The following is a 23541-nucleotide window of genomic DNA, read 5'->3' as shown; positions in this document are numbered from 1 at the left end:
CAACCCTTTTGAGAGCAGCAGTTCAGCTAGTTTTCAAGCCACCACACTGTTCCATTTAGCTAGCCCGTACTTCGTCAGCTTGTCTATGAGGAAGTTATGGAAGACAATGTCAAAAACCTTACTAGAGTCAAGTACACATCCAGTCACCCTCATCCACCAAGCCAGTCATCTCACTATGGAAGGCTTTCAGGTCGGTTAGGCTTGGTTTTCCCTCCAGAAATCCCTGCTGACTACTCCTAATCATCTTCTTGTGTTTGGAAATGCTTTCCAGAATTATTTGCTCTATCGCTCTCCCAGTGACTGAGCTGAGGGTCACCGACTTGCACTTCCCCAGAGTCTCCACCCTGCCTTTGTTGAAGGCAGGAGTTTGCTTTCTCCCAGTCCTCAGGAACCTCTCCGGAATTCCATGACCTTTCAAAGATACCCGACAGTGGTCTCATGACATCAGCAGCCAGCTCCCTCAGCACTCACGAGTGTAATCCATCACCAATGGATTTGTGTATGACCCTCCTCTATTGAGGGTACGTATTCAATGCTCCACCCTTTACCACTGATCATTTCAGTCACAGGCAAAACAAACTCAGAATTGTTTCGGGATTGCAGAAGACAAAATCTTATCAGTAAAAATTAAGCTAAAAGAGACTCAGAACATCAGCCTTTTCCAAATCTTCTGTCATCAGATCCCCTGACCCAATCAGTAGCAGGCCAATTCATCTTCCCTTTGCTGCTGATATACCTGTAAAAGGCTGTCTTGTTACGTTTTATGACCCTTTCAGATTCAACTCCACTTCAGCCCGGGCTTTCCCAAACTCACCCCTATCTCCTTGAATGGGGTCTCTGTACTCCTTCAAGGTCACCTGATTCTGCTTCCACTTACGTGTTCTTTTTTGTCTGAATTTTGTCAGGGGCTTCTTGTTCCTCTATGTTGGCCTCCTGTCACCTTTGACTTCCTATATGCTGGAACTGATGATTTTTGAGCTTTGAGGACAACACTTAAAATCAACCAGCTCTCCTGGTCCTCCTCCTCTCCAGGTCTGCTTGCCATATGATTATTCCAAGCTGTATTGTGTTTGCATGGCAAGATTTTGGTAGAGGGAGGGCTACAAGAGTGGCTTCTGTGAGAAGACGCTGGAAGGTTCCCCAAAGTCCAACAGAGCTATGCCAGCCAGCTCCAAGACAGACCTGCCACTGGCTAAGGCCAAGCCCATCGTCGACATGGTAGCACCTCTGGGATAGTGTATTTAAGGAGAAAAAATTACTGTGCAATAGCAACTGCAGTGCAAGACATGAGTGAGAATATGTGACAGCAACAACTCTGCAGACGCCAACATCAGTGCAGAAGGAGGAGGAAGAGGTGCTCCCCTGCAGATTCCCAGAATCCCAGAGATTCCCCTGCAGCCCCTGGTGAAGGCCATGGTGAGGCAGGCTGTGCCCCTGCAGCCCATGGGGGTCACAGTGGAGGAGGTATCACCTGCAGTCCCTGGAGGACCCCACATGGGAGCAGGGGGATGCCCAAAGGAGGCTGTGACCCCTGGGAAGGCCATGCTGGAGCAGGGGCCTGGAAGGAGCTATGGACCCCATGGAGAGAGGAGCCCAGGCTGCAGCAGGTTTGCTGGCAGGACCTGTGACCCCACGGGGAACCCACCCTGGAGCAGCCTGTGCCTGAAGGGCTGCACCCTGTGGGAGGGACCCACGCTGGAGCAGTTTGTGAAGAACTGCAGCCCATGGGAAGGACTCACGTTGGAGAAGTTCATGGAGGACTGTGTCCCGTGGGAGGGACCCCACGCTGGAGCAGGGGAACAGTGTGAGGAGTCCTTCCCCTGAGGAGTAAGAAGTGGCAGAGACAGACAATGTGTGATGAACTGAGCTCAACCCCCATTCCCTGTCCCCCTGCACCGCTGGCAAGGAGGAGGTAGAGAAATTGGGAGTAAAGTTAAGCCCAGAAAGAAGGGAGGGGTGGGGGGGAAGGTGTTTTTAAGATTTAGTTTTTACTTTTCATTATCCTACTCTGATTAATAAGTTAATTTTCCCAAGTAGAGTTTGTTTTGCCTGTGACTAATTGGTGAATAATCTCTCCCTGTCCTTATCTCTACCCACAAGCTTTGTGTGTTGTGTTTTCTCTCCCCGGCCCTGCTGAGGAGGGCAAGTAATAGAGCAGCTTTGGTGGACACCTGGCATCCAGCCAGGGCCAACCCACGACACAAACCGGTCCCTGCACAGGCTCAAGTCTGCTCTCCTGATGCCCAGGGTTGTGACCCTGCTATTTGCCTTACTTCCTTCCCCCTGGATCCGGAGCTCCACAATCTCATGGTCACTGCAACGAAGTACGTCCCTGACCTTCACAGTCCCAATCAGTTCTTCCTTGTTTGCAATCATCAGGCCCAAAAGAACACCTTTGCTTGCTGGCTTCTCAGTCATCTGTGTCAGGAAGGTATGATCAATTGCCCAGATTCCTTGTGCCCAGCTTGTTGCCCTTCCAGCAGATCTTCGGCAGGTTGAAGGAACCCACGTGAACCTTAGACTGGAAATCACAGATTCGTTTAGGTTGGAAAGGACCTCTTGAGATCACCTAGTCCAGCTCTTCTACTCAAGAAGGGTCAGCTAGGGCAGGTTGCCCAAGACGAAGATGAAATCCTCATCACCTACTATTCCTGATTAGGCAATCTGTAGCAGATGGCTAGTATTCATGACAGTGTCACCCACACTGGTCAGCTGGCTAATCCTTACCCATAAGGTCTCAGTTGGCTCACCACCCAAGCAGAGCTCCACAATTCCCACTGCTGTCTTGCCAATTTGTCCTTCCTAAAGATCATGAATCAAGCAATGGCAGCACTTCGGTTGTGTGAGCTGTAGCACCTTCTCTCTCTGATTCCTGTGAGATCGCAGCACTGCAACTGCATGCAGACCTCTAATTCCTCTGTTTGTTCCCCATGCTGCATGCAACAGTGTACCAGCACTTCAGAGACACCCAGATGTGAAAAGTTTTCCAAGAAGGGTGTTTAAGTTTCCTCTATTATGCTGTCATCTCAGCACCTTTATTAACCCACATGCAGCGGAGGTGGGCCCCCTCCCTTCAGTCCTCCTTATTTTTGAAGTTTCTTGTGCCCGTATCAGCCACAACTTGTCCACACCTTGCCCTTTGCTTGCCAGTCCAGTCCATCACTTCTTCACTTTGTTGTGGGTCACCATCTGCCTCACCCATTTTTCCGATGTTAGAACTTGCATTACCAGGTTGGTTGAAAACATTCAATTTGCCTTCAACAAGAGAAGTCTGAACTACTTTTTCCAACATTAATACTGTATTACATATGTAAAAGTTTCTATTGAAATTCAAATACAAAAGTAGTTGAAAAGGCTTTACATGGCACCACCATTAAAGCAGTTTGATTATAAAAAGAGAATGGGAAAGGTGTAGCAATAGGTGAGATTTTTTTTTTTACACAGGTCTCAACTTTGTCTATTTTTATTATCTAACTACAAACTTATTTGGAAATTTTTGGAGCAGTCTGTGCTGAAACAATGGTTATGTAATTTGTAGGAAGAAACACATTATTAATTGCACTTCTGTTTTGTATACAAAAAAACGGTTTTACATCAAAACTTAAAATGGAATCTGGGTGACTAGGAAGTCACAACGAACCTCTTCCCAATACTCTTTATTTGGGAAGGACATCAGCCTTCCTGCTTCAGGATATAGAGAAATCAGTCCCGTATTTTTATTAAATTACCCACAAAAGATAAAGAAATATATTGTATCTACCTGATACGTTATTTCATCAGAGTTTGCAGATGCTGAATGGGGTGTATGGCTCACCAGTATGACTTGCTGTGAGCTTGACCCACTTTGGCTAGCAAGACTGGAATCTGTGAGTATAGCAGGGAACTGCTGACCCTGTCAAAAGAGGGGAAAGGACAAAAAAAAAAGAAAAAGGCAGAATAACTACATTTAAACAGCTAACTGTAGTTACATATATTATTTTTACACCTCAAAACTACTTTTTTTTTTTCCTTGAAAAAGACCATTCCAGAATCCTATCTGAACAAATGTTAATTTCCTCTCCTTTTTTTCCTTCCATTTTAAGTCTAACAATTTAAGGGTAACAACACCTAGAAGTCTGTAAGAGTAGAGATTCAGTTTTGATTATTTTTCACAGCCTTGCATCAACTGCTAAATGTTTCAGATTTCCCTTGTCCTTGTCTCTTCAGCCGACACTTTCTTTAACACCTATATCCTGCTTTCCTGCATGGTCTTTCCACAGTATTTTCCTTTTTTAAAAATCTCGTAGGTTAAACCTACTTCCAAACTACATGAAATCAAGGTACAAATTCATTAAAGATAGACAATTACTAAAATCATATTGCTACTATTTCTACATTACTGTTAAAGACTTTTTGGTTTCCCCAGGAAATGCAGTGCCCTTACATACTACATGTCTGTTCATCACGATTCCTGCAACACAGACTGTGTTCACATAGCGCCCAAAACAATGTTTCATTTTTATTTATGCCTGCCTTAATATCAGACATAGCATCTTTACTAATAAACATCAACACTGCCAAATGTAATTGCTTGAATTATTACACCTGAAATGAAATCACGTTGCTTTGTTACTCTGTGATGCCAGAAATCACAACTGTGTCATAAGAACTATTTAAGACACTTCCTACCCTACCAGGAGCAAAACTGCAGAGGAAAGCGTATAAGCATCCTTACAGACTTTGCCTCACCAGGTTTAATCACACCATATGCTAGATAAATAGTACTCTTTCATTTATATGCATTTACACATTCCGTAATTCAGATCAGAAGGTAAGTAAAAAACAACTTAAACCTAGTTAAGCCAAGAAAGTAGAACAGCTCAAGTTTTCACAGGTAAAATCTACACTGAAATACCAATCACACGATGACCGTAAATTTTCACTTTCTAGTCTTTTAATATTTTTTTTTCCCTCCCCACTCTATACATTCCACTTGTAAACATGTCTTTGGCTCTTGATGACACCACAAAAATCTTATATTACAATAAAAATGAAACTAATGCTAAAGCTACTGGGAAGATCATAGTCCATACAGCGCTGCTATTATAAAATTTCTTATAACACTACCTATTGTTAAAAACTGCCAATTTAATATAGATTCTATCCTGTTATTTGCTGTGAAAGGAGTTGTTGCAACTGCTCTTCAACTCTTATGTTCACAAGGAGGAACAGAAAAATTAATCATAGTAAACAATAAAAAGTTTAGGAACACTAACCTGTACTACTGAATAGTGATGAAGAAGTACAGTTTGTCACTAAAAACTGATCTCAAACATTTGAAACAGCAGAACGGATCTATTCATTGCAAAAAAACCCCAAAATCCTGCAAAATTTACCTATATTTCTGTTTCAATAGTTTATGTTTCTAAGTGCCAGTATGCACACAACGCTGGCAGTAAGAAAGAAAGTTAACTGAATTTTCAATTACTAGGTACTTACAGGACAAGATTATTTTCTAAGCAAAATCTCTAGTTCCTGCTCTGTAAGACAGTAACATTAGTTTATTCATCAGTTCAGAAAAGCATTTCTTACCTGTGAAGTGATATTAAGTGTAACTGCATCAAGACCACCAGACAACATTCCCTGAGTGTCAGCAAGAGTCAAGGTGACACTACCATCTCCTCCAACTCCTGATGAAGACATTACCAAATTCTGGGCAGAAACTGTAGACTGAGATATGGGTGTTGTTGAAGGAAGGTTTGTTCCACCTGTTGTATTAAGTTCTGGAATATATGCAAAATAGTAAAAAAACAAATAATCTGTTACATACATGAACTCTTAGCTGCAAACATTTTATTTGAACTTAATTTCTATTTCTCACTTGCTAGTCCTTTCTATTTTGGAAGGAAGTAAATCAGTTAAACAGCTATCACATGTCAAAAGTTGTCAGATTGTCAGATGATAAAAGTAGGAAATATTATATTTAAATGGAGCTTGATGGACATCATACTGCAAAGCCGTAATTTTGTAACATGGTGCGTGGGAAATGACCCACTGCCAAAAAGACACTTGAAGAATTTTCAGGTTACACGTTTCTGTAGTCTTAACACTTTCAGAATTCTCAATGAAATACACTTTGACTCACAGCAGTAAAACAAAAATCTGGTAACTGCAACCCAGCACTGTCACCCTATCCTTGCAATGTGGTTGATAATTCATAATAGCAAAAAAGGCCAGTTTATTATTAATAGGTATTTCCTAACAGTTTGATGTAACAGCTGTATAATAGTATATTATAGATTCTCCAACATGAGACTAGAGGCCTCACTGATTTCAGTTTATGATAAACCTGAGAAGATGACAGAGAACGTATAATACAATTGTCTGTTTTTACTACTTCATTTACTAATTCATTATACGAAATCACGCCTTAAACTCCAAATCCTACAGCATACTCTGGGACAGGCTTCCCCCTGTACGACATTAAAGCAGATTTGCTTTACTGATGTATATGTAAACTAAAGAAAGCTATGAAAGGCAATGGATAAAGGAAAAGGAAGGTAGAAAAAATGTAAGCATGCATATGAGTAAAGAAAATTACTTACATGTTAGTAATGTCTGTATTAACACAACCTGCTGCAACCAATAAGTGCAACCTATTAACCAGTGCAGCAGGTTGCAAGTATGACCCACTATATATATGCACATATGTTTGCATGTATATATAAACAGATATAAGTAGAAACTCATATACATAAAATCTCAACATTTGAATACTAGAGCAATTTGGTATGAAGGATATTTTATGATTTGTCTGCAGCAAATGTGTTAGGTTTCTTCATCCTCTAATTTATAGAAATTGTCCTTCAATATTGCTGTAACTGCCTCAAAGTACTAATTTTAGGTAAGTCTTTTTGTTTTCTTTTTCTTCTTGCTACGCAAAGTTCATTTAAACTGGCATAAAAATTTAAACCTAGTGAGAAAACACACAAAGCCATGTAGTTCCAGAATCATAATGTGTAAGATTATACCATTTTGTATTAAGTTAACCTGGTCTAATATTTATTTTTAAAATAAAAACTTATATTAAAATTTAAATATTTATTTTTTATTATTTTTAATTAGAAAATCACTGTATGCATACCTGCAGCATTTAGTGAAGTGCCCTGAGAAAGAAGCTGGTCATTGCTTATGGTTAATGTAGCACCTGTAGTCTGACTGTTGATGGTTGGCGCTGTCAGCCTTAAGCCACTATTCAGATCGCTGCTTCCAGAATTATGCTGAATAAGATCTTGACCTGAATAGAAATTAGTCCTATTATAACTGGAAATGTCTCAACGTTATTCTGCTACTGTACTTAGAACTATAAACAAGTGATCATAAAATAACAGAAGTAGAAAATACAACCAAACCACAAAATTAATTTCTACAGATGCAGATTTTTATGCAGAGGTTCGACAAGTTTTTTATACAGATGTGATTATGCATGTCTAGATACTCACAAGTAGAGAATATCTGTATTAATATTAGAAAAATATGGATCTTATCTAGATTCAAGACACCAACTTCATGAAACTATAAAAAACTAGCAACCTAATGGCTAATGGTTAAATTGTAATTTTTTCAATCCACTGTATGGATAACGAAGTGCATTGAACGTGCTCTTTTGTAAAAACACAACTTCACATGGTGATAATTTTGTGGAACAGTTAATAAGCATAGAACAACCAGAAACAGAAAGCACATTCTCTCAGTTGTTGGACATCTATACTCCATTTTTCTTAGATAAGTGAACATCCATTAACATGCAGAAAAACATAGGTGGGAGACCCTGACACCTTCACACAGACATCATGGTCATGACATTTAAAATAACTAAACAATGTTACAGAAAATGGAAAAAGAGAACAGAAAAAGAGAAAAGGAAAAGAAAGAAAAAAGAAAGAAAAGAGGAAAGCACTAAATATTATACTGAATTTATTAAAGAAACATCACGATACAAAATACAAACGGTCTTTGGGGGAAATAGAAAGATATGTATAGTATATATAGGATCAGCCTCTTAGACACAGTAAAAAAGTCAGTCTAAATTTATTCAGGAAGACCTAAACTATTAACTACATATTACAGAGACTGAATAGTACACCTCAAAGAGTGATCAAAACATCTATTAGAACATTGGTCCACAGGCATTTAAAGAAAACTAGATGAAACAAACTCATCCCCAATACCTGTCCTGCTTGTTCCCATCCCAGTGCTACCCAGGAGTTGCACTGCTTCAAGTGAGGTACAGCAAAGAAATAAGAACTGGTTATATGGGCTTTGTCACAGAGATAATCTGTTGACCCAAGGCTGTGAATAACATAGGAATCAATCTAACATATGTCCTCAAAGCAAATATATTTGGTTTTCAAAAGATTTGGGGGTATCCTTTAAAGCTGATGAATATAAAAAACACCTCACAGGAAAGCTGTGGACTGTGAAATTATCCTCAAATGCTACTGCACAGCTACCTTATAAAATGGAGATCTGGTACCATTAAAGATCATTAAAATTACCAACCAGATATGGTAAGAGTGATTTCTTGAGGACTTCCTGACGAGCTTGTAGTAGTAGAACCCGAAGCATGAGCTAGAACTTGACTCAAACTGGAATTATTTATGGTCAACATTATCTCATGTTGTCCATTTGAAGATGATACCATACCCTGTGAAGTCATGACTTGAGAGATGTCCTGTGCGCCTAAATGTAAGTGGGTAGAACAAAAAAAATTTCCATTAAGATCCTTTCTTTATAATACAACACAACAGTAAGATGCAACTTTTTAAAGCAATTAATATATTATTTTCTGAACTACTATAAAAAATGTAGCCAAGATTAGAGTACAAGTTCTAGCATCTTAAGAATAAATTGGTTTTGTATGCAATTTATTCCTCTGTAGGCTAACGACTATAAACATTCTTCAATATTTTCATTATATACTCCAACTTCTGAAAAAATTATATTCAAAACCAGTTAACACAAAGTTGGAAAACTTGCTGAAGCTGCTCATACGAAAACCAGTATGTTTATTTTATTAAATGAGGTATTTAGCAGGAGTGAGGGTAGTGGGATTTTCTCACTGTGGTAATACCATAACTAAGAAATTCAAAGCACAATAAAACTATCGACACTGCTTACCACTAGCATTGGTTGTCAGCACAGACTCTTGCTCAGATAGGGATCCTATCGTCATGTTAGCAGATGATGTTACTGTGGGCTGCAAAGACAGGCCTGATATAGGCTGAATAACCACATTAGCTGGCACTGCATTTTCCGTTGCCTGGAGGGAAGGATTCTGCGGAGCCATATTGGGATCTCCAGTTAGCTGCTGAGCAAGTAAATTACTCTGCTGTAGAATACTTGGATCGATCTGAAAAGCAAGTTTTCAATCTGAATTTAACAAATACAGGTTAAGTCAATATTCTTAACATAGACCTGGAATTCATATTTATTGCATACAGAGTCTATATAATATGTAAACCTTATAATCAACCATTTTAAAATTAAGATTTATTTTTCAAGTGTCTGTATATAGTCAGTCTTGAAAGTCACTACGTAAACAGCTTCACCTGCGGTTTCTTCCCTCCCTCCCCTCAGCAAAATGTTTGGGGAATCGTGATCATAGTCACATATAAGCGTGCTGGGCACCGGGTACCCACACTGTCTGTACTGTCTTATTGCTGCATGTAACTCTTACCACTGCCTTCAGGTCTTTGAAAGTGAAAAGGCATGGAGCAGAGAGAAAACTGGTATCAGAAATTATCTATTTTTTCTGCTCCTAGGGCTCATTAAGGTCCCAATTCACAGTCAAACAGATGTTCTTGATAGTTTAAGATAGGCATTTTACTCTCAGGGATATTCGGAGATCGGGAGAAACAAAAATAAAATACAGTTTTCTTTGTTTTACACTGAAAACTTCTTGAGTAGAGACTCTGAGCAACCTAATGTAACTCTGTCTCTTCCCTGACCTTGAGGTTGCACCTGGCGACCTCCAGTGCAACCTCCAACCGCTATGATTCTGTGAAACTGATCAAACACAACCAAGTTCATGAAAATCATTCTTTCACATAATTTAAAATATACATTTTTAAATGTAATCACCTCATCTTTTCCTGTCATTCATTTTATAAGCTCAACAGGAATTTAAATAATTATTCTAAATATTAAAAGCTTGCTAAATGATGCAAGTGCGTTATGCTAAGCAAAAGAACTTTTTGTGCAATAACTTGGGTGGGTTGGTTTGTTTCGGGGGTGGGGGGGAGCCTAAAATGCTTTTGAAGTGAAAAGACAAAATGTAATTAAAAGAAAAAAAAAGATTTTAAAGCAATCTGCCAAAATCCCAGAGGGGTGAAAAAAAACTGAAAAAACTGAAAAACAAAGAAACCAAACCAGAAAAAAAACCACTGCAGCTATTCTAGAAGTCTTCTAACATAGCACAACTGATACATCATGGTATTGCCGCACGCCTTGTTCAACTCAAAGGAACTCTTCCAGAATTAGGTATGCTCCTTAAACTTCCTTCAGCCCTCAAAGTGACTCTATAAAATTAAAAGCAGGCAACTCCGAGCAACCTACCTGTAATGTTATGTTGTTAATACTGGTGGCATCTATTCCAGAAATTTGAACATTTTGTCCAACCAGATTAGCAGCAAGTTGTAACTGTATTCCTTCAAGAGTGGCCAAGCTACCATCTGTCAAGGACACAGTTAAGTCACCTCCAGCTACCAAAGAAAACAGTTATATTATAATGTTTTTCTTTATCATTACTGACTGCCTCTTTCAGATTATTTAATTTATAAAAATAATCAAATACAAAAGCTATACACACACACACATTTATGCCAAGAAAAATAATTTGAAGTAGATGATTGCCTATCTTAAAGCTTCATAAATGCTATGTAATTCAGGGATTGTTACTATTTAAGCATCAACTAGCATGTTACAAAAGAACCACCACTCCAGAGTAGCTTCGGAAACCTGGAGAAATTTGATATAAGTTTCCTTGGAGAGTGTGCCATGCCTACATAAAAGTAGCACTCACACGTGATATGTACCTTCTGACTCTGAACATGAAAGCTCCTGCCACATTTTTGTACAGCACAAGCACTGTTCGAGAAGGTGTCAAAGGTCATCCTATATACTCATGTGAATGGAAATAAAGGTACATTAGCATTTGCAATCTGAAACCTTCAGAACTTAGAAAACTCCTAATGCCAAAAGTTGAACAGACCAAGACACCTTATGTTTGACACACCTTTTTCTCCAAACATTCTCAGTATGACCAACCAGTTTCCTCTGGCTGATGTTTTAAAACTATCTATCTTTCCCTCTACAAAATCCTTTAGTATAAGTCTGCTTTACAACGCACCCAAGAAATACCTGCTCTGAGCAAAATTCGCATCACTAATCTCAATTTAAGAAGGTTCCTGCCTCTTTCTAGGACATCTAAACATGCTAAAGACTCCTTTTCATTGAGTTTACTCAAAAAACCAACCAAACATCAGATAGCTTTTAATCACGAATCTATCACTTCACTGTGCCTGTCAAAATTTACTAGTATCTTCTGAACAATGGTTTTGGGCAACAGTTTAGGTCAAATGAGATAAACTGGAATGGCTACAGTTAATGAGACTGATAGATTACTGTGAATTGGTAAGCATACTTTCAGAATCACAGATATGTACTGAAAGAAGTGTCAAAGCAGCACAGAAAATCAAAGTCTTACTTTCAGAAGTGACAGACAGACAGTCCAAGGCCCACAACTTAAGCAGTACATTTAACAGTACCAGGGAACATTTTCAGACACCTGAACACTGTTCTGCTCTTAAAACTGTCCCTGTTCCAACTTCACCAGAGGCCAGCTAGCACTTACACAAACAATTCCCGAAAGCAATTTAGAAGTTGCGAGGATCATCCTCAAAAGGTCATTTTCTTGCAACATGAAGCTTGTTGGGTATTCTGTGCCAGCTGGCCTCGGAGTCAAAGAATGGTCTATGGCACATTTAATGTTCTAATACAGCTGTAGCCACTGTCAATCAGTAAGACTTCATATCCTAGACATTTAATTTTTTAACATACATGCCTACAGTAGTAGGTTTTTTGCATCCCTAAAGATTTTTCTTCTTTTGTTTTTTGGGAGTGTGTGTTTTCTTCTTTTTATTTTGGACTTTTAACTACACATGTACAGCATATCACTTAATCTTCATTATTCATGCAAATAACTGATGTAGATAAACTTTTCTTTGCTTTATAATCTAATGCTTGAATACAAAATAAATCTTACAGATTCGAAAGCTTTACAGAATAATTGTTTTGCTTCTCTCCTTTTTAAGGAAAGGCAACAGAGTATTACCAAAAAGAACACAAGTACTCCAGCTACTTGTTATTTTCTTCCTTTCTGCAGTGTAACACCACAGCAGAACTGAAGAGATCTTTTAAGTGAACTGCATGTATTTTCCCTTTCATTCTTAAATAAATACAGTTCTATTTATGCCACCACTGTGCATTGAATCATGAATTCAGCACACAACTCTTACCTGTTTGGAAGTAGTGTTTGGCATAATTTTCTGAACTCTAATAGAAAGCAAAGTTCAGTACTTGATCTCAACACCACCACCAAAAAGTCATCCATTTTTACCTGACACTGAAGCAGGCAGGATAGCCTGGCCCACAAGTCCTTGTTGAAGTAAATTTTGATCAAACTGACTCGTCAAAACAGAGTTATTCATGATGAAAACATTCGGGTCTGTAGAGGATGAATTAAGAAGACTGACTGGTTGTAGTCCCTCAGCTGAAGTACGGGAGACAGGTTTCCTAACCTTCTTTGCCTCTGGTTTATAATGACACTGTATGTGGGTTTTTCTGCGCCCTGAAGTACGAAATCGTAAATCACAGTGTGGACATTTAAAGGGTTTTGCTCCTGTATGCAGACGCATGTGGACTTTTAGACTCCCTTTTGTAGAAAAAGAATTACTGCATACATGACAACTGAAGAGCTTCTGGCCTGGAAAAGTTTCAAAAACAGAATAGTAAGTGATAGAACCTCTAAAAATCAACAGCATTGTACCAACAATTCAAAAAAATACAGATTCTAAACTAATGCAAACAGAATAAATCTGAAATAGCTAGACTTTTTCTTTATAATTTTGGCTGATTTTCTAAAGAATTAAGGATCTCAGTGAAGGGTGTCTTAATTTTCTCACATTTCTAAAACTTGATGTGCTGGTTAAAACTTTCATGCAGAATCTTAATTTGGTCACATTGATGCCTCTGTCCTCCACATCATCTCACCTTCCTGACTAATCAAGTCGTTTCAACTACACAGCTCATAAAATTGCAGAATTAGAAGTTTCATCTTGACCTCTTCAGCATTTGGCTTCTCCTTACCTAGCCACTAGTTTCCTTTTTTTTTTTTTTTAATTTCCTTTTTAATTCCAGCAGCATTACTCTTCTGTTTCAGCCTTTACTTCAATACTGACTAGTATTAATGGATTACAAGTAGAAAACAAATAAAATTTATAAGTGACATAACATTGTACAACAGAGTATCAAAAACCTCAAAGTAATCTAGAGGTACAAAAATTTGGTCTAGACAGTCCTCTTTCTTTTCTCTCCTTTCAGATTCCGTATTATTTCAAAAAAATCTTTTGTCTCAACTAGAATTTTAAAGTACTACAAATAACAACAGTTAACTATGGAGTTTATTTCATTTAACCATATGCACAATTGTACAATTCACAAAAAGCACAATGTAAACATCTGGCAGAAAAGATGCCACTGCATCTGAAAATCTACTAGAGCTCCTGAAATTTGCAGGTCTTCCAGCACAATATTCCTTCCTAGCTAAACAAGGGAAAGAAATCAATGTATTTTACATAGCTGCCTTACCAAAGAATAAAATCAAGGCTTCTCTATTGCGGTGACAGAAAAATAATTTTTTTAAAAAAAAAAAAGTAGTAAATATGACTATGCTATCCTTTTCACCTGGCAAACCATCAGATCAACCCCAAAACAAAGCTGACAACTTCCACATCAGGACGCACTATTATATTCCAGTGATGTTAGTCATTTATAGTTGGTAAAGAAGTCATAAAACCAATGTGTGCCTACGATTCCTGCTAATGAGTTCTAGTTTCCATTTACACAGAAGAGTCTCTCATCAAATTCCTGAATTACAATTCAACCTGTTTCCGATTACAGATTTAAGATTACAAAACCCTAACATTGTTGTCACTTTTTGTTCAACAAAACTAAGTAAACCTCCTACAATGTTCTGTTTCAAATAATAGAGAGAAGCCCAAGAATAACATGAGCCAGTCCGACAATGGGGATCTGGACTGAAGCAAAGCTGTCTACCACATTCAGAGTACTACAAAGAAAACCATCGGACAGTCTTTCCCATCAAAAAAAACCAAACCAAAAACCATCGGGAGAAAGGAGGGAGAGAGAGAGGGGGAAGTTAAAATAAAAAATAAGCAGGGAAGAAAACACTGAACATCTGAAGTCCTGTTTAAACAGAACATTAAAATATTCAATCAGACTATGATGTGACTCTTGGGCTTCTTGTATTTGTGTAGTATTTTATTTTTAAAATAATTTGTATAACAAAAATTATATGCACATATAGTATATACTATATACATATAAAATATATTAAAATTATACAATATATAAAAACGTATAATAAAATAAAAATAAAAATAAAAATAAAAATAAAAATAAAAATAAATAATTTGTATAATAATAGTAATAATAATAATAAAAATATGTTCTGGATGAACCAGAACATAAAGCTATCCATGGACAGGGAGGTAGTGGCCACAGGAGAAACCTGGAGGGAAGATGATCACGAATCGGGATGAGGAATCATACAGGAATGGCAAATGCCAAATTGTCATTGCTTCTATGCAGACTACTGGCTACCCAAGTAAAATGTTAACAAGACCTGTCATATATATAGGAATTTAGAAAAGCAACAAAATGTGTGACTTCATTTATCCCACTGTATGCTGTATCAGGATACAGGAACTAAGCGTTCAGCTCTGAAAAACTTCCAGCCCAACTGCTGGTCTGAAAAGTGGTGATACAACAGAAGCTCCAGTAAAAACCCAAACTAATTCTTTGCATCAATGTTTTTTTGCAGATAAAGTCAGGCAGATTCCTATCCAGGCAACTTTCTTTTACAGGTGAAGAGCAGAGTAGCTTTTCAAACTCAACTGTTGTTAGGGAAGTTCCAGACAATCACACTGTAATAGTTTTTTTAATCGTTCAGTTAAATAAGCATGGCTCATCATATAACCAACGAATGACTAGCTGTAGGTGTTGCCCACAGATTAAAAAACAGCCCTCTGAAAAGGGATCCAAGCTCAAATGCAGAAGCTACACACCACTTGAACTTCATGATCATCCAACATGAGCTGTCCCAATTACAACGCAGAATGGAAAAAAACCCATAGTTTCAAATGAATTATAACACAGGAATGTTGATGTGGCATTTGTAGAGAAAATTACACTTCACAAATCTGTCAGAGGTCTTTGAAGGAGGCCAGATTTTCACTAACAAGACTGTGTCTGGACTTTTGGAGTTCTACAGTTTTTTTACAAAAGGATCTCAGAAAAAACTGCTGTCACAGGATGAAAGGGCAGAGTCCTTTCATGAATTAAAGAAAAATAGTTCTGAGACTAAAACCAAAAAGTAGGACTACATGGACAATTTTCACAAGGCTGGAAGTCGACAAGAGAGTTCTTTAAGCACTTGAGCGAGGACTCAAGCTGGTCAAACTTGCACTATAAATAGCGTGAAAGAGAGAATGAAAAACAGCTTGGAAGAATCTGTTACGGATATGAAAACAATAATTTACAAAGTTATGTTTTGTATTATTAAAACGTCTGTAAAAATCAGCACAAGCTTGAAAAAAGGAAAAAGGGGAAAAATTTATTATTATTTCTCAAACAAAAGAACTAGTGGGCTTAGGAACAAAATCATCAGATGGCATGCTGAAAACCAGATTTGAATCAAGGATCTTATTACCACTGTATGTACTGGACCATTTGTTTTCAGCCAGTTTTTCTGGGTTCAGAAAGCAACTGGCTAAAACTAATGTAAAATATTCCATTAAAGGCAGTGAGCAAAAAGATACAATCTCTAGTTCAGAGTCCCAGAACTTGCAGACTGCTTGAACCTAGAGGACCATAATCAAATCCTGCTTCGCTCTTTTCATTACCCTTAGCACCTGCTACTGTCTGAGACAAGTTACTAAATTTACACAGGGATTTGGTGTAACACACAAGAGTAGTATTTCTTACTAAACAGTAGAAAGTATAGATACACTAATTATAAGCTCTTTTTTTTGCATTTTTGAAAAAAGCTTATAATGCACCTCAGCAAAACTGTAGCCAGTTTTAGAAATTAATTAGTTTAGGGCTGGGTTTATTACAGAAGGTCGATGGTAAGAAGAAAACTAGTATGAGAGAGATATATATAAAGTTTTTTAATTTACACAGAATTGGTATTTAACAATACTGCTATTAAAATCAGACCTCTTTCAGGGATACAAAGAAAATGCCTATAAAAATCTAAATATTACAGAAATTAGGTTTATATTCAACTTGCATGATTAAAATAGCTGAATGCTTGAATCTTCTGTACTCTTATTTTTCAATCAACTTCGCAGCACAAACTAATGTTTATCTTTTTTTTTTTTTTCCTTTAACTTAATTTTATAAAATCCTCCAACTCCACCTGTCTCATTCAGGAAAATCATTCTAGCCTTGAAATGCTACAGCAGGTTTGAAATTAAAATATTATAGATATAGACATAGTTTTTCCCATGAGCTACGACTATGACTTTAGGCTTTATAAGCCTAAATACAGAAGGCTGTAATGATATGGTTTATTCAAAATATGGTAATGTGATTCATCTGATGATGCTGTAAGTACCAAATTTCACCTAGCACTTTCATTCATAACGCCATTCTTCAGATCATAATGAAAAATACCATTCCTTGCAAAACCTTTAGTTACAACAGTCAGGTTGAACTTAGTTTGAACTAAGACATTCAAAATCTTACTGACCTGTGTGCGTTTTAACATGGCAATCCAGAGTGGATTTTACAGTGAAACTCTTCCCACATTCTTCACACTTATACGGCTTCTCTCCAGTATGGATACGAACATGCCTAATAATTCCAGAATACATGTATATGTGAATTTCTACTTTTATGTCAGTATGTAGAAATATGTATTTTGTATCTTATTAATTTTAGAATAATTGAGTACTTGTATTAAATTAAGCAGAACTAGTAAAGAAGACAATTTAAGCATTTGCCTTTTTTTCAAACTGGTTTTTATATGCAAGTCCTACAGGAAGAAAAATATAATTTATTCTAAAACTTCATAATAATAAATATAATACCACAGGGAAAGAAATATGAAAAGGCTGGTTTAGTCACATTCAGGATATCTAACTTTTTGACACATTTTTAAACTGTTCTGAAAAATAAAAAAATGTATGTAAATACGAGTCAAACTTTAGCTTAGACATAAAAAAATTATACGAAACTCTTACTGCTAAGTTTCTGGTGAACAATTTAGAAAATTGCAAAATTTTCACATTCCTTACCTGACTAAATCACTGGGTTTTTTAAAGCTTTTGGGGCAATAACTACAACAGTTGGCATATTTGGGCTCCGCTTCCAGTTCTGCTTGCTTATCTTTGATCTCGCTAATTCTGTCTTTCTCTGCAGCAGACTGGACAAGAACTTTTTCTGAGACAGTGGCACTTTCTCGAGGCCTAATCTTTGCCAGTTCTGCTGTTTCTTCTTCTGTAAAAGTTATGACACCAGGACGAGATTTCCTGGAAGTTCTTTCAGAGTTTTCATCATCATCTTCAACACATGCAACTATTAAAAAAAAACACCAAAAACTATTACATATGTCTGTTTATTTTAATCTGTCAGCTGAAATCACAAAAATAGAAGGGTTTGTTATTAAACCCATGGCCACTACCTCACATGCTTGGATTTAAACCTCTTTCAGAGGTCTAACTACTCATGTCTGCAATCCTTTTAAATAAAGCTGAATTTATAATTATTATTTTTACAATCATTAAATACAGATAAAAGTAATTTAGGACAAAAGATGTTCTATTTTAGTGACACACTAACTATGTAACATACAATACCTTTAATATACTGGACAGGCTCCTGAAAAACTGATTTCTTTAAACAATTTAGATAACAGAGCAATTTCAGCAGCTCTGGACATCAGACATGATGCATGCTGGAAGGCTAATTTATAACATTACTCTTACAGCATTCATGTAATCCACTGAAACATCTGTACTTGCTATGTTGTAATGACTAGAAGAGTAAAAATGAAATAATTTACCTCCCCCTCCTGTTTCAGTAGCTGCTGCTACAGCTGAGACTGCCTGATGTTTTTTCATATGTTTTTTGCAGTGAACAGTTGTTCGAAAGCTTTCATCACAGAATGGGCACTTGTAAGGCTTCATGCTCATGTGAGTTGCCATGTGCCTGGTAAGGCTGCCATTAGTTGTGAAGGAGGTATTGCAAATGCTACAGCTGAATGCTTTAACTCCTTAAAGTAACAGAAACAAATAAGTAGCATGCCATTTGTTTAAATTGACTTACACAAGACATTTATGAAACCCAAGCATGAGTTAAGCTAATATTGAACTGGTATACTCTATTACCTGTATGAGTCTTCTCATGTGACTTAAGAACTCCTGAGGAAACAAAGCCACGGCCACAGAGTTGGCATTTATAAGGTTTCTCACCAGTATGTGATCGTATGTGCTGTTTCAAATGGCTGGATTTCTTAAAACCCTTGTTGCAATATTCACATCTATTAGAAGAAAATGGTTTTCATTAGTTGCATATAATTACTAGCTGTTAGCTGTAAAAGATTCAGGAAGTTCTGTGACAGAACCTAAAAGTGTAACCAACCTATACGAACGCCTGCTTTGATCTTCATTATCCTCAAGAAAATGAGGCCGCTGGGTATGCAATTCAAGTTCTTCTTGTGATGACTGATCTTGTATCAAGCGAGTAGTCTAGAAATCAAAGTCTCAAGTAAATTTCAATAACACAATACTGAAATAGTCACACAAATAGGCAAGAAAAAGATTACAGCATTTATAGACAACACAAGTAATCAATTTTATAATTTCATATATTTTTGACCAGAAATTAAGAGTGCAATTGATACCTCACTCTTTCATAGTGAGAAAGAAAGCAGCAGCGTGCACCTGCTGAATCAGAATAAGCAGACAACGTGCTGCACTTCCACTTCCCTGTGAATCTAGACAAAAACATGTGAGTCTTGTACATTTTGTTGGTGTTTGAAGGGTTAAACTTAATACTAAAGCAGCCATTTTAAACAGTATGGGCCCCACACTGAGTAGCAAGATGCAATGTTGCCGACAGACTTCACTACTTCTTGAACAGCTTTTTCCTCTAACCAAAAACAACCACAGAAAAATCCTTGAGAATGACAACATGTTTTAAGATTTGAAGAGAAGAAAACTCCAAAGCCTGTATGCTGAAATCACTCAAACTCTTCCAGACCCTAAAACCCACCTCAGTTCTCTGACCGACACTGGCCCTTTGCAAACAAGCATGAAGGGACAATAATGATGCAGGTCATCATGGTAAACACATTACTACAGATAGTCTCCATTCTAGGTACTGCTACCATCATAAGAAGTTATATTTAAACTTTATTTTTAGCAATTAAACTCTTTTACAAATTTAACCAGACGAGAACCACAAAACCACATCATACATTACAATATGCAAGCTCCATGAATCATCACTACACGTTTGTGATGTTATTTTTACTGCTTAATTATATCTATATCCATAGAAATTAAAGACTTAGGACAGAATACAGTGCAATAATGTAGAAGTGTTTTATAACATTAGGTCCTTTCCTTTGTCTTAGACTTAATCCAACTGTATAGCATTAGATCCTTTTTCAAGCATCAAAAAGTACAACTTTTTTTTAGAAACATGTGGCCAGGTCACTTATCCTCCACTCACCCTTTTATTTTCCAGTTGTTAAACACAAGCAATCTAGAAAGAAATCATGAACCTTTTCCGACTGCTCAGTTTATCTAATCATCAACGAAATAGTTCAAACTCATCACTGAACACAGAACAATGAATTTTGCCTTCTGGCAGTACTTACTACATTAATAGTGTCTGTATTTGGAACCTGAAGAATTGCAGATGGTGGATGGTAACTGGTTGAAAGAGCCTGAGATTCAAGTGTGCTTGAATCCTGCAGTTGTTGTACAGCTGGAAATTGAGTCTGTTGATTGTAGCTGTCATTCACAGTAAAACCTGCCAGAAATTAAACAGTCACAAACCTAGAAAATACATGGAATTGGACTCTGAATAACACCACACCTTTTTTGAAGACTACCTTTGAAAGAGATTAAGCAGTATTACCATACAACAATACTCATTTTATACTCTTCACTGTTGAGTGTCAAAATACACAAATGTTTCTGGCATCTATGTAATATGCATAATAGGGTTACTTACCATGAGCTGGAATTCTATTGGAAAATCTCCTCCACAGAAAAACACTGCTTGAAGTTTCTTCAAAGTGCCAAAATTACCTTAGAGCCATTGAAATTTTGAATTTCTTGTACGTAAGCATGCATGTGTCAAACAGGTTGACCCATCTCCCTTTATCCACGTTGGTACCACGCTCCCTTAACTACACTGGAAGCCGATCACAAGGATGCAAAGCTCAGTGGGGAGGATGGCGGGTGAGTGGAGGAGATGACCCAATAGGAGAACTCCAGTTTCTGATAAAGTAACCCCATTTTCTCCTACTTTGGATCTCCTCCACATATTCCCACTCTTTAGATAATAGTAAAGTAGAGCCTCTCAAAGGCAAACTGCAAAGTAAAAAATAAACATTTTTATTCACATTTCCAGTATAAAGACCTAGATTTTTTTTTTCAGTTTTGTTCTTCTGAAATATCAGATCTTAATCACCTCCTTTTCTAAATGAATGAATGAAATGACAGTATCAATGATTCAGAGCCAGGGAAGTACAGCTCAGATTGCAGGGGTTTTCAGTGCTATCAGAGATGCCCTTTTATCAACCCCTCTAAGCCTTCTAATATATAAAAAAAATAATCAATGTTATGTGGAAAAAAAATGAAACCACAAGTACCAGTAATTAAATTAAGGGCAGCAATTTTACTATTTCTGTGCAGTTTGCCTTTAGTGGACAAAAAGGGTGAAGATTATGAAAACAGGGTAGAAACAAACCCATATCAGATGATCACAGCATCAAAGGCCAAAAAGCAATGCTTAAAGAACGTTCAGAATTACAGTGTATCAAAAACTGGGATATGTTAAGTTTAAGCAGAAATTTTCCCAAAAGACACTTTTCACAGCAGAAGAATACTGTTATCAATATAAGAAAAAAACCTATTTGTATGCTATTGCTTACACCATAAAGCAAAAACTAATACATGTAAACAAATTTTGAAAGCATTGTCAGATTGTAACTTCTCACCAAACCTAATGCTGCAATTTGTATATTATTCTCTCTCCTAGAACTACCAAGATTAAAAGAAAAAAAATTCAGTAAGCTGAACCTTGCACCTCAATAACTCTTTTATTGAAATGACAAAATAAAAAAAAAAGTAGCCTGAAGAACAGCAATGCAAAGCTCTATGGTGATAAGAGGGCTGCTAATTTCTATTTTCAAATTCATTTTAAAAGCACCTTTATGGAAAAACTGGTATTCCCACTACACTTGATGAGAACACACCAAAAACAAGCCTCAAGAAACTGAAGCAAAAGCAATGCCACTTCCATGCCCTACAAAAAAACCAAAAAAAAAAAAACAAACCTCAAAAAACCAACAGAACTATGAAATGTACAAAGAAACAGCTATCTAAAAAAACCTGCAACTTTTTTTGAAACCTGTAAGTATTTTTTACTAGGTAAGAAAGATAAGAGAATTTGCCATACCATGACACACTTCATAGTGTTTTAATAAAAGTAATTATTGACATCCTGAAAAATTTCCCAGGACCAAGCAACAAAACGCTCAGGAAGAAAAGTTCTGAATTTAGAGGTATTTGGGGACCAACTGAAGGAAGAAATACTACTCCTGAAAGTAGTTCTGGAATAGATACAAATCAATGCTGTACAAGAACATACATGATGTGTCCCCATTTTGCTCAATACCCTAGTATGAAGGACAATTTCCACTCAAAACTTTAAAAAGATTTAACAATTCTGAGCATGTTAAAGGCATTTGCTATCACCATACTATTTCTACAGAACAGCATTAAAAACAAAAACAAACCAAGCACCAAACCCCAGATGTTCAGTCTGAAAGACAAATAAATTTCAGAACCTTTTTTTCTGCTCTCGTTGTCATCATTAGAAATTGTTTCCCAGAAGCTTTTGCTTAATCTTCAAAGAACAAGAGTATCCTAAACTCTGTACAATAAGGGGAGCCTCATACTACAAAGTCCTCTAAACTTGGATTTTGTGTTATTGCAGTACAAGTTTTTTCTTGGCTTTATGACACCACCCAACCTATTCTCTTCTACATTAACAAAACATACTGAAAGAACAGAATATGCTAGAAGTCAGTTTACTAGTGGAAAGATACATGTCTTGCATATGAGAATGAGAAAACAACAGTCGGATAGTTCATAGCAAATACAGTATTTTAGTTGAGGCACAACTTGAATTCTTTACTGATCATCTGAATTCTAACATTACAAACATATCTACACGCACATGTGCATCTCAGTGCAGGTCAGTGACTAACAATTAAACGCTCTGCAGATTTGCTTCCTAGGTAACTTTTGGACTAGCTGAACAGTATTGACTAGAATCAATGCGTAAATAGTTACTGAAAGAATCAGAATTCCAAGCCCTAAGATTGCTCATCAACTACTCAGGAAAACAAAACAGCAGTCTGGTGGCAAGTGTGTATTTGTATGGACTACAGAATAACAGTATTCGAACTTCTGTAGTTTTTCAAATCATTCTCCTATCACCACTAATGGAGTTATTAACATTCAACCATGCTTACAGGGAGACTTAAAGGAAGAAAAGGTGATAATCTATATGAAAACACATTTGGTGACAGAAGATATTCAATAATCCAAAGACGTTTTCTCATAAAGATCCATCTGGTTGTTCTGACCTCACTAAGATGTCTTCAAATGAAGATGCCTGAATATGTAAACTACAAAGAACACAAGTGCTTTTTCTCAGTCTTCAAAACTAGCTCAAATAAATAATAGATCATGATACACCCTCCTAAGATCTGCACTTCTTTACAAGCCTTAACGTATTAAGAAGAAAATCTATCTGAAACCAGAAGTTCTGTAGAAGCATTACAAAGAAAGAATAAACAAAGTACTGACAGGTCTGTGCAGACCTAGAGATCGGCCTCATCTGTCTGGAATGCAAAGATTCTCTTTTTTCTTTAAAAAAAGAAAAAAAAAT

The 23541-nt window shown here is 37.0% G+C and overlaps 1 protein-coding gene across 10 annotated transcripts in view; it reads right to left on the bottom strand.

Moving 5' to 3' along the window:
• ZNF236 (zinc finger protein 236) overlaps positions 1-23541 on the bottom strand; it is a gene marked incomplete at its 5' end in the record, with an annotated part of 96124 nt that overhangs the window by 20062 nt on the left and 52521 nt on the right. For 8 of the 10 annotated variants that reach the window (XM_080378516.1, XM_080378519.1, XM_080378525.1 and 5 more), the window contains 13 exons: positions 3761-3892; positions 5572-5762; positions 7124-7276; positions 8542-8721; positions 9160-9391; positions 10597-10742; positions 12659-13024; positions 17096-17199; positions 17643-17922; positions 18410-18619; positions 18735-18886; positions 18988-19094; positions 20231-20385. In XM_080378516.1, coding sequence (XP_080234642.1) covers positions 3761-3892; positions 5572-5762; positions 7124-7276; positions 8542-8721; positions 9160-9391; positions 10597-10742; positions 12659-13024; positions 17096-17199; positions 17643-17922; positions 18410-18619; positions 18735-18886; positions 18988-19094; positions 20231-20385 — 2408 coding nt within the window. The remainder of the gene's footprint in view (positions 1-3760; positions 3893-5571; positions 5763-7123; positions 7277-8541; positions 8722-9159; positions 9392-10596; positions 10743-12658; positions 13025-17095; positions 17200-17642; positions 17923-18409; positions 18620-18734; positions 18887-18987; positions 19095-20230; positions 20386-23541) is intronic. The other 2 variants (XM_080378518.1, XM_080378520.1) reach the window with 2 other exon arrangements.

Source organism: Falco punctatus (assembly GCF_963210335.1).
Source record: "Falco punctatus genome assembly, chromosome: 3".
Classification (NCBI taxonomy): domain Eukaryota; kingdom Metazoa; phylum Chordata; class Aves; order Falconiformes; family Falconidae; genus Falco; species Falco punctatus.
This window is presented reverse-complemented; position numbering and strand designations above follow the sequence as displayed.